The sequence below is a fragment of the Lynx canadensis genome, chromosome A1, assembly GCF_007474595.2.
Source record: "Lynx canadensis isolate LIC74 chromosome A1, mLynCan4.pri.v2, whole genome shotgun sequence".
Taxonomy (NCBI): domain Eukaryota; kingdom Metazoa; phylum Chordata; class Mammalia; order Carnivora; family Felidae; genus Lynx; species Lynx canadensis.
The window spans coordinates 47,598,782-47,616,725 of NC_044303.2; the positions used below are offsets into that span (position 1 = coordinate 47,598,782).

The window sequence follows — 17,944 nt, forward strand, 5'->3', positions numbered from 1 at the left end:
TGAGCCCCATGTCAGGCTCACTGCTGTCAGCACAAAGCCCTCTTCGGATCCTCTGTCCCCTCTCTCCCCCCGCCACCCACTCTCTCTCTCAGAAAAATAAATAAACATTAAAATTTTTTTTTAAAAAACATCAAAAAAGTAAGATAGACTCATGGATGTATACAGTGATGGACAGATATGTGATAAACTACATACAATGCAACATTTAATTTAGAATCCAGATGTTGAGTATATGGGTGAATGCTATAGACATCTTTCATCTCTTCCACATGTGCAAATATTTTCTTAGTAAAATCTTTAGAAAAAATACAAAAATACAGGCACCTGGGTGACTCAGTTAAGCATCTCACTTTGACTCAGGTCATGATCTCACGGTTTGTGAGTTCAAGCCCCGCATTGGGTTCTGTGCTGACAGCTCAGAGCCTGAGCCTTTTTTGAATTCTTTGTCTCCCTCTCTCTAACCCTACCCCCTACCCTCTCAATAATAAATAAACATTAAAAAAATTTTTTTTAATACAAAAATAAATTTTTGCTATGCTATCGTATAAACCATCTTCAAATCATCTTAGAATAAAATATATTTACTTATACTTGGAAGATCAAGAAAGTAAGTTCATGTCTATATGTTCACAATGGAAATTAGAATTAGAATATTCCTTGTTTCTTTTTTAAGTTTATTTATTTACTTAGAGAGCATATGTGCTCTGTCACGGGAAGAGGAGCGGAGAGAATCCATGCTGACAGTGCAGAGCGTGTCCCAAGGCTTGAACTCACAAACTGGGAGTTCATGACCTGAGTCAAAATCAGGAGTCAGACACTTAACTGTCTGTGCCACCCTGATGCCCCAGAAATTAAAATGTTCCTATCCTTATTTAAAGAATACTTGTTAATGAAAACTTCAAAGATATAGTACAAAACATTCTTTTTTAGTACTACAGTGGGTATGATTTCCAAAGGGTCACCATCTAATACAGAAAATTTCACCTGATATGAAGAGGGTTAGACTTCATTTGTTAAGATGTCACCATGTCAAATGACATAACCTATTCACACTTGAATTGCCTTTTATAATTAAGTATATTATTTGGATTTTTGAGGAGTTTAGTTTTCAAAGACCTCATCCATTTGTTACAAATAGTATTGACTAGAAACTAAATAAATTCAAATATAAAAAGAAAACCAGATTTCTAGTTGTCAGATTCTAGAACCTGCTGTCCATTTCATCTTACTTGTAACCTCTGCTAGGCATTTGTCACATTTCTCAAGACTCTTCTCTTGCTTCTTGAATCACCTGTCTTTGATTGTTTCTTCTCCATTGCTTTTATTGTCTCTTCTTCTAGCTAACTCTACCGAATACTTCACAAGGGTTTTCCCATTATCCTCTTCAATTTTTACTTAACTCACCTACTCTCTGGATAATCCTAGCCCTTTCCACAATTTCATTTATTGTCTGTAGGCTAATCTGTAAAGAGTTCCTAGAGTCATTAAAAATTTAACATTTCTCGGGGCACCTGGGTGGCTCAGTCAGTTGAGCGTCCGACTGCGGCTCAGGTCATGATCTCACGGTCCGTGAGTTTGAGCCCCGCATCGGGCTCTGTGCTGACAGCTCAGAGCCTGGAGCCTGTTTGGGATTGTGTCTCCCTCTCTCTCTGACCCTCCCCCATTCATACTCTGTCTCTCTCTGTCACAAAAATAAATAAACATTAAATAAAAATTTTTTAAAAAATTTAACATTTCTCACATTTATTTTTTCTTCTCTCTGTAAAACTTACTAATTTTCTTGTATTCTTGATCTGTTAGTAAGGTTAAAGTCTAATTACCATCCAGCTTTTGTCAACCTCCATGTCTCCCTCATTCTCTCTAGTGCCTCCTCTCACCTCCACACCTATTCAGTTGTCTAGCATCTAACTTTTTATATTCATCCTCTCTTGCTTTTCTGGACTGTTCTTCAACTGGATTATTACTATAACTTATGAGGAGTTCTCTGTGCTACAATAGGCCATCCTTTTCCCCATTGTTAGAATTTTTTTCTGCAATATTAGCATCAACAACAAAGATCTTTTGGTCATGTTACCTTTCTGAATTAATCTCTGTTAGTTTCTTGTTGACTGTGGAATAAAAATCCAAACTCCTTAGCCTAGCAAATAAAATTTCATTCCATTCACAATTGGAACTAAGCCTATCTTTCTACTACCGTTGTTCTCTAAGTGAACTCCAACCACTTACCTCATAATTACTAAAATGTCACAGCTCTGTGCCTTTACACATGCACAGGCCCTCCTGTTCCTTCTCTATGAACGTTTGTCTCCCCACAGCCTCCTGATGCTTCTAGCTTGAGAAAAATGGTGGCACTCAGATATAGATGTTCGGTGCTCTGTACTTCTAAGACACATTCATATCTCCTTAGTACCATCTACCATTGTTTCTATAATTAAATCACCAATAGAATAGTTATCCTATGAGTTACTAATCCATTAGGTATTAAACTCAAATTTCAGATGTCCATCAATTTCTAACTGATGGGTTTTTGAGATATTAACTGAATTTACCCTCTTCCTTCTGAATTTTGAGACAAGAGTCAGGTAGGTGTCTAAATAACAGCACTAATAGAGCTATTTTGCCATTCTGATAGAGCTGAATTGGAGAACTCATCTTGGACCTATGATAGCTGGTAACACTATTGGCAATGACCTATATCATCTCTTGCTTCTACATTTACCTGACAACTAATAACTCTATTTCTGAAAACTGACCCTGGTTTACCATGAAAACTAGGGATAAAATTGAAGGACAACAAGAAAAATCTTACTAAAATTCTTACTATACTGTAAAAGGATCAGTCAACAAATATATGCATATTACAGTAATGGGCCTCCAAATAGCTTGTAAAATATGTGGCTTTGTTTTAAGTCTGAAACATTTCTGAGAGGTTTCTCTTTTTAATGTTAAAATATGATTGTTAAAAAATGTTATAAAAATTGTTAAATGTCATTGACTGCTTTTATATGAGCTAGTAAACCTTTAGTTTTTATGAACTTTAAGTATTTTTTAATCCCAATTTACAGTAAAATTGCCATTGCATTTAAACTTTTTAACCATAATGTTAACCTGTCAGTTAAAATTCCTTCTGAAAAAGAGTGATGTGACAATGGCAGAATTTAAAAGTAAATGGTTTTGCTGTATTTTTTTGTAATAAAAAAAAAAGGCTATCAATACATTCTCAGGACTGCACATTTTCTTCACAGAGTAGCCTACTTAAATACACAATTTCATTATTACAAGTTAAAATTAACTTGTTCTGATAAAATAGTGAACATCTTTCCTAATTAAAAGTAGTCATTTCTTAGGGCTCTTGGGTGACTCGGTTAAGCATCTGACTTCGACTCATGTCATGATCTCGCATGGTTCATGGGTTTGAGCCCTGTGTCGGGCTCTGTGCTGACAGCTCAGGGCCTGGAGCCTGCTTCACATTCTGTGTCTCCCTGTCTCTCTCTGCCTGTCCCCCACCCTGTCTCTCTCTGCCTGTCCCCCACTTATGCTCTGTCTGTCTCTCTCTCTCTCTCTCAAATATAAATAAATATTTTAAAAAATAGTCATGTCTTTTATCAAGAAGAGAAATAATGAAAGTGATGTTATTGTTACTTATTTATAATTACAAAACATACTTTCCATGCAAAAATCCTAGAATCATTCAGAATATCACAGCATCTGTATTATTATGCTTTATTTAAAAAAAAAAATTTTTTAAGTTTATTTATTTAGTTTTAAGCAAGAGAGCAAGCGGGGTAGGGACAGAGAGAGAGGGGAGAGAATCCCAAGCAGGCTCTGCACCATTAACACAGAGGCCTATGCAGGGCTCAAACTTACAAACCATGAGATCATGACCTGAGCCAAAACCAAGAGTTAGAGGCTTAACCGACTAAGCCACCCAGGCACCCCTTAAATTATTATGCTTTATAACAAGAAAATTTAACATGTCCTATGATGCAAGCCATTACACCTTTTAAAAATAAATGGAACAAATTTAAGCAACCATATACTTTAAGAAATATGCTTCTACTTACAAATGGACTGTTTGAGATTGTGCATTAGCCCTTTTTAATGTTCTTATGCTCCCTGATTCATTGGTATGACCTCTTTTATTTTCACTTTTGCTGTGCTTTTTAAGAAAAAAAACCCACTTATTTTACATCATACACTTTAATATTTTTCAGTTGAAAATGAAGATGAAGCTGAAAGGGTTCTTTTTTCCTATGGCTATGGTGCTAATGTTCCCACAACAGCCAAAAGACGACTAAAGCAAAGGTAAAATCAATGTATATTTGTTTTACTTATCTACTCAAGCTAAATGTAATTACATTATGCTTTTTGATAATGTGCAAAGTAAAGTTACTTTATTCTTAGTATGCATAAATATTAAATTGCTCACAAAATAAAGCACAGTAAGTTATAATCCTGCATTTCATGTATTTTTAAGTGAGTTTAATGATCAATAAACTAGAAGTGTACATTAGTATTTTCCTAGAATTAGATTCAGTGATAATGACACCATTGTGATTTTATTTTCACATTAATTTCAAGTGTGCTACAAATGCGTTTGTACCAACAGTTTTCAGATTAAAATTAAATAGGCTTCCTTTTTCTCTTGTTTTTTATTCACCTGTGTACATTCCTTGACATATACTTGAGAAAGAGAAAGAGGGACACAGAGAGAGAGATGAGATAGCACATTATATTATGATTAAAAGTAGGGGCATTAGGTAGGACACTTGTTGGGATGAGCACTGGGTGTTATGTAGGGGATGAATCACCGGAATCTACTCCTGAAATCATCATAGCACTATATGCTAACTTGGATGTAAATTAAAAAAGAAAGAAAGTATAAAAGACTTTGTGAAGACCAAGAAAATTTGGGGGAGATCCACTAGTGATTTTGTGAGATTCTGTTTAAAGTATACTATGGGGCACCTGGGTGGCTCAGTCGGTTAAGTGTCCGACTTTGGCTCAGGTCATGATCTCACGGTCCGTGAATTCGAGCCCCGCATCAGGCTCTGTGCTGACAGCTAAGAGCCTGCAGCCTGCTTCAGATCTGTGTCTCCCTCTCTCTCTGCCCCTCCCCTGCTCACGCTCTATCTCTGTCTCTCAAAAATAAATAAAAGTTAAAAAAAAATTTTAAGTACACTAAGAGAAAAATTGTACCTATATTAATCAGTTTTCCAGTTGACCTAGCTAAATTTTTTTTTATCTAACTTCTTTCTCTCACTTTAACTCATCCTCCTATGCAAAAACATCTGACTGTCCCATATGCTACCGTATCACATCTAAATATTACTGCCAGACTTCCAGGCCCTTCCACGTGCCCCCACCTCTCCAACCTTCCTTGCCTCTCTACCTAAAATCAGGGTAGTCTATCTCTATGCCTATAAACATCTATTTGCTCCATACCACATAATAGAGCATTTCTCTTATCTCATTAGCTCTTGTTTCCCACATCATTTCCCTAGCCAAATGGAAGGTTCCTGAAGGTCAGCAATGATATCTTACTTTTGTTTATTCTCTGTCTCTACCTAGCATGGTATAAGATACCTAGTAGAATTGTCTGTTCATCTGAGTATTTGAGGATTCAAATCTGCTTGTTTATCTTTTTTTTTCAATGTTTTTATTTATTTTTGAAAGAGAAAGAGAGTGCACACACGCAGGGGAAGGGCAGAGAGAGAGAGAGAGAGAGAGAGAGGGACAGAGGATCAGAAGTGGGCTGACAGCAAAAAGCCCAATACAGGGCTCAAACCCACAAACCATGAGATCATGACCTGAGCCAAAGTCAGACACTTAACCAACTGAGCCACCCAGGTACCCCAACTGCTTGTTTATCTTTTATTTTTATTTGAGTTGATTTAAGTGTTTAGACACCTTACACACTATGTAAGAAAAACAATTCATCTGAACTCTAATAGTTTTGTAGAAACTTTGAAGTGATGGCTAAGAGAATAAAATGTCTTTAATGCTATGATGTAAGATATAGGCCATTTTATAACAAAACAAATGGGTGCTTTGAATGTATGTCTCTTACTGTTTAAACTAAATATCTGGAAGAATTTTAGACCAAGGATAGATGACTGTCAAGTATTATTTTATAGTTGGAATGGTTAATTCTGTCTGGTGAAGGTGCAAGTATTTCTAAATTATGTATTATTTGAAAAATGAGCTGTAGTCCCATCCCATTCCCCTTCTCTGCTCAGTCCCTCATGAGTCATTAAGGATGACCTAGGCTATTTTGTAATTTTCCCCATATAACTGTTTTTGAGCATTATATTGTCTAGGGGGGAATAGAAATACACTTTTGTGGGGAAGAGACTTCTTGGTCAGTGGTAAATGCTTGGTAAATACTAAAAATTGAAATTTGAAGGAAAAAGTCTATTCTCTTCTTTTTTAGCATATGAATCCTTCAAAAGAATCTTTGTCACAAGGAAGAAAGAATTTTGCTGTTGTAAGCTTTTTTCTTTAGCCCTAAATGCTGAGTTCCTCTAAAATTGAAAGCAATTATTGCTGTTACCTTACTTTTTTAAAAAAATTTCCAAAAACAGATGTTGATTCCTTAATAATTAGAGTGGAGATTCAAAGAACCACAACTGATTCATATTCTGAATAATTTTAACTATCCAAATATTTCTGAAGATTTTATCACTGAGCTATCTGTGTGCCTTGAACAAGTGCCTAATGGGCATACTATTAATATCTCCTACCAGCTGGTGCCAGGCATTCGTCTCATGGTGAACCAGAGGGTTATTTTGAGGAAGTGCTTCTCAGGTCATCTAAACTGAGTGAAGGGAAAGTAAGTCTAGATATCCAGAGAGGACGTTTTTGTATTCCTTCAACATCTTTTATTGAGTACCTACTATATGCGTAAAATTGAGCAGTGGCAAAGAGGATCCCTCTTTTAGGGTCTGACACATATCCAAAGTTTGCAAAGTCTGTATTTCACTTTCAGTAGCTATTTGTAAAGAAGTCAATGGCTTCATTCTCTGTTTAACTGATTTAAGATGAAAGCAATGTAACCTTTGAGAGAGTCTATATTTAATTCTTCACATTTAAAATTAAAGCAATAGAAACTGAAGGTGCATTATAAAACAACTCAATCAGAATGGCAAATGAAATGTTTGCATAATAAAGTTTTCATTATACATTAGTCTACAGCAAGATACATGAAAATTTCAAAGGAACTTACTTTTCAACTACTATACACTATACCATTCATACTAAGTTCAGTGTGAAATCTCATACATTCAACAGCCAGCTTTAGGTACTTTAGGTTAACACTTAATTGGAACAGATTTCTGATTATAAAAATATTATGTTTATTTTAGAAAATTGTTAGTAATCCTACCATCCAAAGGTAACCATTCAAAAATGTATAATAGATATACATATGTCTTCTTGCATATTTAGGGTATTAAACATGGGAAGTTTAATATTTTTTCTTACAACTCCATCTTGAACGTTTCTTGTATCACTGAATAGTCTTCAAAAAGATAATTTTTAATAGTTATCCAAACCTTTAATTGTTAGGCCTTCTGCTTTGAGTTTCATGTTGTTGTTAATAAATTCAATAGTCCCTGAAAATTTTCATAGGTTACCTGTTGCTACTCAACGTATATTATGAAATTAAAGTGAGAAAATGGATGCAAATTTCACCACACAGTCCCTGGCACATAGTGGGTTATTTAGGAAATGTTAACTGGTTATACCAGTTAATGTTTCTTAGAGTAAATTACACAGTTGATTTTAGAGGAAAAGCTAGTGTTCCAAAAACTTTAGGTACAATTTAAGGTTTTAATTAAAATCATTTTGTTTGAGAATTGTAATGAGACTTTTTAAAATAATTAGTCGAAACACTCCCCTGGACATGAAACCAGTTTTGAGATTTTTTTTGATATCTGTCAATCAATCTTAAGACATATACTATAATGCCAGTTTCTTATAAAAAACTAGCTTTTGTAGTTTGAAAAATAACTCCCAAAAACTGTCTTTTAAGCACATTGTAATTATCAAATAAGCTTACTCACAGGTTGACGTTTCAGTGGAGATATGAACAATAACTAAATATCACATTAAACTCTTTCTGGGACAAAGTTGCAGTAAGTTAAAAGGGCTTATACAATTAAGTAGATTAACATGAAATGGGCTCTTCTCGACTTGACTAAACTTGAAAATCTGAAGTAATGTTTTTGTTTCGGTCATGATTGTTTTGAAAATAGCAAACAAGATTTTCTGGTTACATGTTTTGGTTATGCTCTTTAACCTGCATCTTAATTGGGGAACTGCCAGGCACTAGCGTGGTCTTAGTGTGCGCTTCTCTGTTTGCTTTGGCAGATCTGAATGAAGAGCCTTTTCTGAAGGTTTTTAAACCTTTCAAACTGCAAGATTTACTGCATACTCCAGACCTTTTGTTTTAGTTTCTGTCTAGTTTTATAAAGAGTGTTAAGTTGAAATTTTCACAGTACACTGAACTTTATAATAAAGGAAAATATTAAAGCTGAGAAAACTTTTTTTTCCTCTAGCAGACTTTTGTGTAAAATGAAAATTTTTCTCTCTTTCTTCTCATGTATGTAAGTTGTCATTTTTGTCCTTGGGGAAAGTTGTTCTTATTTGGGTTTGTTTTTGGAATAGTCCTTTAAAAAGTTACTGCCATTCTATTCGTGATCAACTTGAGAGTTTAAACCTATAGAAGAACCTAGAGAAAGTGTCATATGACTATAGATAATCAGCTTGAGACCATTATTTGGTTTTCAATAATTACCAGTAGAGCAGGCAGTATAGGTGCCAACGTGAAGAGTTCTGAAGCTAGAATCATTCTGGTACGTGTGCCCCTTTTTTGGAAACTTTTTTTTTTTTTTATGCCATACTAATAGAGATAAATCTCTGACCTCCTAAAATTGAAAAAGATCAAGGAGCCAAATGCTATTTCAGGCAAGTAACTAATTAGCAAGTAACTAAATAAATACAGATATTTATTTAGAGTTTTGGTGATACTAAGAAAACCATACCAAGATTGAAGGAATTGAGGCAGAACATCAATCCTCCATTGTGCTTTGACATCTCATACACAGATGAAGATCTACCTTGTCCGTATCGGCTGGGCTCTACTACTATGAAATTACGTAATAATCGGAAGTGCTACTTCCATTGACAATCTAAGAGAATAAGTTTTATTTGGAGTCAAGAAGTGATGAGGGAGCTGAAAGATGACCTTGGTGGGGTTATTCCCTGGCGGGAATAATTTTACCAGTAACAGGTGAAATTTTCATTTAATATTTATTTCTTTTTAATTTTTTTAAATGTTTACTTATTTGTTAGAGAGACAGAGACAGAGTGTGAGCGGGGGAGAGACAGAGATAGAGAAGGAGACACAGAATCTGAAGCAGGCTCCAGGCTCCGAGCTGTCAGCACAGACCCCAACGCAGAGCTCAAACTCACAAACCACGAGATCATGACCTGAGCTGAAGTCGGTCACTTAACCGACTGAGCCACCCAGGCACCCCATTTCATTTAATACTTAAATACAAAACTATAGTCTTGTAGCATTCATTTTTAGTTGATGTTGAACTTAATCTTGGTACAGGTAGAATTCACAGTCACATGGCAGTTAATATAATTACAAAGAAGTATTGTTAAGTTGTACCTACTTTAGTGTCTCAACAGATAGCCTGTAAAAGCAAAGCTTTCTTGAGTTTAGTACATTCTGTACAAAATAAATAAATAACTAGCCTTTAGCAGGAGTCATTTTTCCTGACTGTATCCATAGTTACTTTTCATAAAGAACTTGGGAAGGACTTGTTTGCATTCTATGTGCATTGTGCTTAAGGAGATATAAACTCAGCCACATAGAGGAGAAATTCTTCATTTGTCTTTGAATTATAGTTAAAGTGATTTTCTTTCTTCCCTCTTCTAACACCCCGGGTTTCTACACAGAATCTACCTGTGACACCCAAAACTAGTGAAAAAATTGAATCAGTTATCAAAAATCTCCCCAGCAAGTAAGAGTCCTGGACCAGATGGCTTCCCTGGGGAATTCTACCAGACATTGAAAGCAGAGTTAATACCTATCCTTCTCAAGCTGTTCCCAAAAATAGGAATGGAAGGAAAACTTCCAGTCTCATTCTATGAAGCCAGCATTACCTTGATTCCCAAACCAGACAGAGACCCCACTAAAAAGGAGAATTATAGACCAATATCCCTGATGAACATGAATGCAAAAATTCTCAACAAGATATGAGCAAATCAAATTCAACAGCATATAAAAAGAATTATTCACCATGATCAAGTGGGATTCACTCCTGGACTGCAGGGCTGGTTTAATATTTGCAAATCAATTAGTGTGATACATCACATTAATAAAAGGAAGGATAAAAACCATATGATCCTGTCAATTGATGTAGAAAAAGCATTTGACAAAATACAGCATACTTTCTTAATAAAAACCCTCAAGAAAGTCAGGATAGAAGGAACATACTTGAACATCATAAAAGCCATATATGAAAAGCCCACAGCTAGTATCATCCTCAATGGGGAAAAACTGAGAGCTTTCCCCCTGAGATTGGGAACACGACAGGGATGTTCACTCTCACCACTGCTGTTTAACATAGTGATGGAAGTCCTAGCATCAGCAATCAGATGACAAAATGAAATAAAAGGCATCAAAAGAAGAAGTCAATCTTCCATTTTTTGCAGACTACATGATACTCTACTTGGAAAACCCAAAAGACTGCTAGAACTGGTACATGAATTCTGCAAAATCTCAGGGTAGAAAATCAATGTACAGAAGTCAGTTCCATTTTTATACACCAACAATGAAGCAACAGAAAGAAAATTAAAGAAACTGATCCCATTTACAGTTGCACAAAGAACCATAAAATACCTAGGAGTAAACCTAACCAAAGATGTAAAAGATCTGTATGCTGAAAATTATACAAAGGTTATGAAGGAAATTGAAGAAGACACAAGAAATGGAAAAACACTCCATGCTCATGGATTAGAAGAATAAATATTGTTAAAATGTCAATACTACCCAAAGCAATCTACACATTCAATGCAATCCCAATTAAAATTGCACCAGCATTCTTCTCAAAGCTAGAACAAACAATCCTAAAATTTTAATGGAAACACAAAAGACCCCAAATAGCCAAAGTAATAATTAAGAAGACCAAAGCGCGAGGCATCACAATCCCAGACTTTAGCCTCTACGAAAAGGTGTAATCATCAACACATTATGGTATTGGCATAAAAACGGACACATAGACCAATGGAATAGAATAGAGACCCCAGAATTGGACCCACAAATGAATGGCTAACTAATCTTTGACAAAACAAGAAAGAGCATCCAGTGGAAAAAAAGACAGTCTCTTTAGCAAATGGTGCTTGGAGAACTGAACAGCAACATGCAGAATGAGACTAGACCACTTTCTTACACCATACACAAAAATAAACTCAAAATGGATGAAAGACCTAAATGTGAGACAGGAAACCATCAAAAACCTAGAGGAAAAAGCAGGCAACAACCTCTTTAACCTCAGCTACAGCAATTTCTTGCTCAACACATCTCTAAAGGCAAGGGAATTAAAACCAAAAATGAACTATTGGGACCTCATCAAGATTAAAGTCTTCTGCACTGCAAAGGAAACAATCAACAAAACTAAAAGGCAACCAACAGAATGGGAAAAGATATTTGGAAATGACATATCAGATAAAAGGCTAGTATGCAAAATCTATAAAGAACTTACCAAACTCCACACCTGAAAAACAATCCAGTGAAGAAATGGGCAGAAGACATGAATAGACACTTTTCCAAAGAAGACAGCCAGATAGCCAACAGACACGTGAAAAGATGCTCAACATCACTCATCCTCAGAGAAATACAAATCAAACCCACACTGAGATACCACCTCACACCAGCCAGAGTGGCTAAAATGAACAAATCAGGAAACTACAGATGCTGGCAAGGATGTGGAGAAACGGGAACCCTCTTGCACTGTTGGTGGGAATGCAAACTGGTGCAGCCGCTCTGGAAAACAATGTGGAGACCCTACGACCCAGCAATACCACTACTAGGAATTTACCCAAAGGATACAGGAGTGCTAATGCATCGGGGTACCTGTACCCCAATGATTATAGCAGCGCTTTCAACAATAGCCAAATTTTGGAAAGAGCCTAAATGTCCACCAACTGATGAATGGGTAAAGAAGATTTGGTTTATATATACAATAGAATAGTACTTGACAATGAGGAAGAATGAAATCATGCCATTTACAGCAACGTAGATGGAACTGGAAGGTATTCTGAGTGAAGTAAGTCAGTCAGAGGATAGATATCATATGTTTTCACTCATATGTGGAACCTGAGAAACTTAACAGAAGACCATTGGGGAAGGGAAGGAGGAAAAAAATAGTACAAACAGAGGGGGAGGGAGGCAAACCACAAGAGACTCTTAAATACAGAGAACAAACTGAGGGTGGATGGCTGGTGGTGGGGGAGGGGGGCGGTGTGCAGGTGTGGAGAGGAGAAAATGGGCAATGGACATTGAGGAGGGCACTTGTTGGGATGAGTACTGGGTGTTGTATATAAGCCAATTTGAGGGGTACTTGGGTGGCTCAGTCGGTTAAGAGTCTGACTCAGGTCATGATCTCACGGTTTGTAAGTTCAAGCCCCACATCGGGCTCTGTGCTGAAAGCTCAGAGCCTGGAACCTGCTTCAGATTCTGTGTCTTCCTCTCTCTCTGCCCCTCCCCTGCTCACGCTCTGTCCCTCTCTGTCTCCCAATAATAAGTAAACATTAAAAAAAATTATAAGCCAATTTGACAATAAATTATATTTTTAAAAAAAGAATCTACCTGTGACACTAAATCATTCACTACAATATGCCACATTTAAAGATGTAGGAGGTTGAAGTATAAAAGAAATGAACTGGCATCTGTAATATTTGCCTTCCCTTATCAACTTTATGTATGTTTTTATTACTAGTTTAATGCTCAGTTGCTGAGCACTAGTCATACTTTAATATTGAAGCTCTGCAACCTAAGAATATGGTTTCTAGCAGTGTGTTCATGTAAACAAAATGCATTTACAGCAAAATTGATTAAGAAGGATTTATTCAGTGCTGCTTTCATTAGTACACACCACAGGGGATAAGACCTTGTCTTCATGTAAGTAGCATCTTTTGGGAAAGAAAAGATTAACACATGTCAAAGAATATTAAGAAACATCCAAAAATGTATAATTTAGAGCTGTATTGTACGCTAGACTATGTCAGTCAGAGGAATAGAGATCAGTGAAGACTAGCATGATCAGAAATGGAGGAAGTAGAACTTGCAAGGAGCCTTTAAGAAAAAGTTGGATCTGTCAAGCAGTGAAATAGTCTGCCGTCTCCAGGCGGGGAACCAACAGACGTATAGTGCAAGGAATATATAAAACATGTTTATGGGACAGTAAGTGGAGTAGACATTAATGGAAAATAAGGTTGGTTCAGTTGACATTACAAAAGGCCTTCATATTTTTATTTTTTTATTTATATTTTTTAATGTTTTTTAATATTTATTTAATTTTGAGAGAGAGAGAGAGCACTAGTGGGGTAGGGCAGAGAAAGAGGGAGACAGAATCGGAAGCAGGCTCCAGCCCCGGCGCTGTCAGCACAGAGCCCGATGTGGATCTCGAACCCACAAACCACGAGATCGTGACCTGAGCCATGTACTAGGGCATGAAGAAACAGGAGGTCTTATAAAGTTCAGTCATTCAACAGTTTATTACTGAACACCTACTTCCTTTGTACCAAATATTATTCAAGGTATTTTGAATACATTAGAGAACAAAATAAATAAAAATTCTAGTTCTTGGAGAACTTTTCATTGTAGTTCATGAGAACTTAAATTTATACCAATCTTTCGAGAGAAATGTCTGAAAATCCGTAGCGCACGTGTGTTTTGACACAGTCATTATGCTTTCTGAGGAAATGGCAATACAAGGTGTGCAAAGATAAACTTATGTAATTATTTAGAATTTTCTATAGCATATAGCACTGCTGTGACTGCTATAATTGGATTGTGTTTTTATTGTTGAGTTATAAGAGTTCTTTATTTTTCTAGGTACAAGTCCCTTATCAGATAGGTATTTTGGAATGTTCTCTTCCATTTCATGGGTTATCTTTTCATTTTTTTAATGGTGTCTTTTGAAGCACAAAACTTTTTAATTATGATGCAGTCCACTTTATCTAATTTTTCTTTTGTTGCTTGTGCTTTTGGTGCCATATCTGAGAATCCTTTATCTAAAGTCAGGAAGATTTACTCCTGTGTTGAAGACATACTCCTGTGTTTTCTTCTAAGCATTTATATTTTAGTGTTTACATTTAGGTCTTTGACATACTTTAAGTTAATTTTTTTATGTCATGTAAGGTAAGGGCTGTGTACTATTTTAAATATGGCTACTAAAAATTTCTAAATTACATGTGGACTTGCATTATGTTTCTATTGGACAAAACTGGCCTAGACCAACAGTCTCCAAACTTTTTGATATGACTCCCTATTGGGGAAAAAATATTGAACATTCACCCACCAATATATGTACATGTATTTATCTCTCAATTATATACATGTACTATCCTATGAATAACATGTATGTTAAAATACAAAACTACATAGAAAATTAAAATTTAAAGACACTTAATAGTAAAATAAATAAAATTTCCCACACTTCAGTGGATTGTTTTGTATGTAATTGCTTTTGGAGACCACCAGTCTAGACTGTGATCTTAACTTTATAATTGATTGGCTCAAATGTTCTTCCTTCTCCACCGTATTGATAGAGAACTCTCTCAAGTGCAGATCTGATCATGTTATGCCTACCCGACTTAAGGATAAAATCCAAACTCAGCTTGTCATTTAAGGTCTTTCATATGTCCCTGCCTCTGTCTCTGTAGCTTCAGCCTTCACCATGCGCCATACATTTTATCAATCCACAGCATACCTCCCTGCACATCATCCTTTACCTATGCTTTTCTCTCTACCCAGAATGCTATTTCTCTGCTTCCTCTCCAGATTACTATTAGTCTTCATTCCTCAGTGTGCCCTTTCTTATCACTTAGCACACTATGGTAATTTATTTGTCCGTCTTCCTCAGGAGACTGTCAGATCCTCCAAGTAGAAACTGTGTATTCCTGGTACCTATATAGGTTATGGGCTTTTAATAAATTTTTTTTTTAATGTTCATGAATATCTTGGTGAATGAGTTAGTAAACACATTTCTTCTAATTCAGCCTGCTTTTCTACAGACATTGATATTTATGATCAAGAAAAAAATTCTAATTTTTGAATCATTTTTGTTTCATTGTAAATATGATAATGATCAAAAATTTTATTTCTCATTTTTTCTGCATGTCCTAGATTTCACAATATTTTTCTTTGTGTTTTTTGTTTTTGTTTTGTTTCTGTAACATCCACAATCCATGGACTAAATGTGTCATTTAGGGCAATCTAAGAACCTTAATACTTAGTACCATTTCTGAAATGTCTGTGAAGAAATGTGTTCTGCTGTCTTTACAATGACTTAGAGGTAAATGTTTTAAATGTGATCAGTGCATCAATTGGAGACCAGTTATACCACCATGTCTTCTACATTATAAATATTATGTATCATAAGTGATACCAACATTCATAGTAAAAGTCACAGTCATTCTTGTCAGCATCAGTTCTTAGAAAGTTTTTCTCAATAAAATAGTTCTTTTTTTTTTTTTTAATATTTATTTACTTGAGAGAGAGAGAGAGAGAGTGAGTGAGTGAGTCAGTCCTGGGGGCCAAGTGGGCCTAGGGGTTGAAGTAACCTGTGCCCATAGATACACTCCTTAGTTACCGGAGTGGGGCTTTCAAATCCATTTGTTCCTTCCTTGGCTGGAGTCTTTATAGGGGGTGGCAAGGGCTAAATGCAGGGCCACACAATTTCCTTGTGGAACCTTATTTCTTTCCCCAATGGTTCTTTTCTCAGGGGGCCTGTCGAGGGCAGTTCCCCAACAGACAATTCCCCAGCTACTTTTATTAAGGCCAAATTACATAAAATCGGGAGTACAAGAAGCTTCACTGTCGGTGGACGCCCTGCAGCCCCAATCCGTCCACCGCCCGGGCCCTGCCGTCAGGCTGGTTGGATAGCTCGGCTTCCGGCAAGAGAGCATGAGCTGGGGAGAGCAGAGAGAGAGAGGGAGAGAGAGAATCCCAAGCAGGCTCCACACTCAGTGCAGAACTCAGTGCGGGGCTCGATCCCACAAACCATGAGATCAAGACCAGAGCCCAAATCAAGAGTCAGCTGCTTAACCGACTGAGCCACCCACGCACCCCTCAATAAAATAGTTCTATATGCTAGTAATCAGAACAGTATAGAACACATTAGGAGCATTTCGAGGCCTCGTAAGATAGCTCCCTTCTATTTAGAGTTGATTTTCCTCAGTCAGAATCCCCAACCAAAATCAGGGCAATTTTTAGTAGAAGGAGGTAGCCCTGGTATTAGGGCTTAGGCACCAGCATGTCAAGAATTTCTCGAATTCACTGTTTTATATCATGTGATATTTTGCACTGATAAATGGTATCACACCATATCTGCGTAAGAGCATTATTCAATTCCCAAACAAACCAAAAAGCACCCAAACCAAATGAGCTACTTGCTGTTATTAAACTTGATGTCTTCAAGTCATTATCATCTTCAGAATGTTGGTAATGGGTGACCTTTGCATCTGATTATTTTCTCGCATCCTTTTTTCTTTCATTGAATGTCATCCGCAACTGTTTTCTGTGTAGTAGCCTTTGATTGTGTTATTGTTCTATTCTGAGCATGGCACAAACATGGTCTGTACCTTCAACATCCATTTACTGAGAAATTAACTGTGTACAAAAAGACCCTCATCTTTCCGTGGGAGACTTATTCCTAACATTTATGAAGGATGAGGAAGAAAATGAAAATATGAGTGAAGATGACTCCAAGGATTTTTATTACCTTAGTAAAAAACAGAGTTAATGATATAAAATACTGATGTTTATGTATTAAAGCTGTAAACATAACATAAAATTAGCATTAAGACTTATTTGTAGAGATCTTATTTTAGGGTCAAATTTGAGAGAACTTGGCATATTTTAAATTGGGAGATAGAAAATGGGGTAGCCATAAACCGTAAACACGTGTAAAATCTGTAAAGGAAGAAAATAGATTAGTGGTTCCCTAGGGCTGGCAGGAGGCTGGGGAGCAATGCTAACAGGGAAATATTTCTTTTGTAATCAAAATATTCTAAAATTAGGTTATAGTGTTAGTTGTATAACTCTAAACATACTAAAAGCCATTGAATTGAACACTTTAAATGGATGGACTTTATAATATGTAAATTACATAGCAATAAAATTATATGTCAGTAAAGCTGTATTTTATTTAAAAAAAAAAAAAAAAAAAAGATTGTCAGGGCACCTGGGTGGCTCAGTCAGTTAGGCATCCAACTTTGGCTCAGGTATGATCTCGTGGTTCGTGAGTTTGAGTCCCGCATCAGGCTCTGTGCTGACAGCTCAGAGCCTGGAGCCTGCTTCAGATTCTGTGTCTCCCTCTCTCTCTGCCCCTCTCCGGTTCACACTCTGTCTCTCTCTCTCTCAAAAATAAATAAGTATTAAAAAAATTTTTTAAATGATTGTCAAAAAATAAGGACTGTGTATTTTCTGCCTCTAACTTTAGGTGATTAAGACAAAATCTTATGCCAGTTGGAAAGATAGAAATTTAGAAATGAGCATATCTAAACAAACTCCCCAATTTGCTGTATAAACTTTTATCAGAACTCATCTTTTTCATTTGGAATAACAAGGCCTTAGAAATGGATGTATAGGATGATGTTTAGCATTATTTTCAGAGTTTTTTGTCTGCATTCCTTTATCCAAGAT

General features: G+C 36.2%; 1 protein-coding gene across 2 annotated transcripts in view; it reads left to right on the forward strand.

Annotated features, from left to right (window-relative positions):
• PIBF1 (progesterone immunomodulatory binding factor 1) overlaps positions 1-17,944 on the forward strand; it is a 200,726-nt gene that overhangs the window by 116,829 nt on the left and 65,953 nt on the right. For both annotated transcript variants that reach the window (XM_030311936.1, XM_030311945.1), the window contains exon 13: positions 4,215-4,305. In XM_030311936.1, the coding sequence (XP_030167796.1) occupies positions 4,215-4,305 (91 nt within the window). The remainder of the gene's footprint in view (positions 1-4,214; positions 4,306-17,944) is intronic.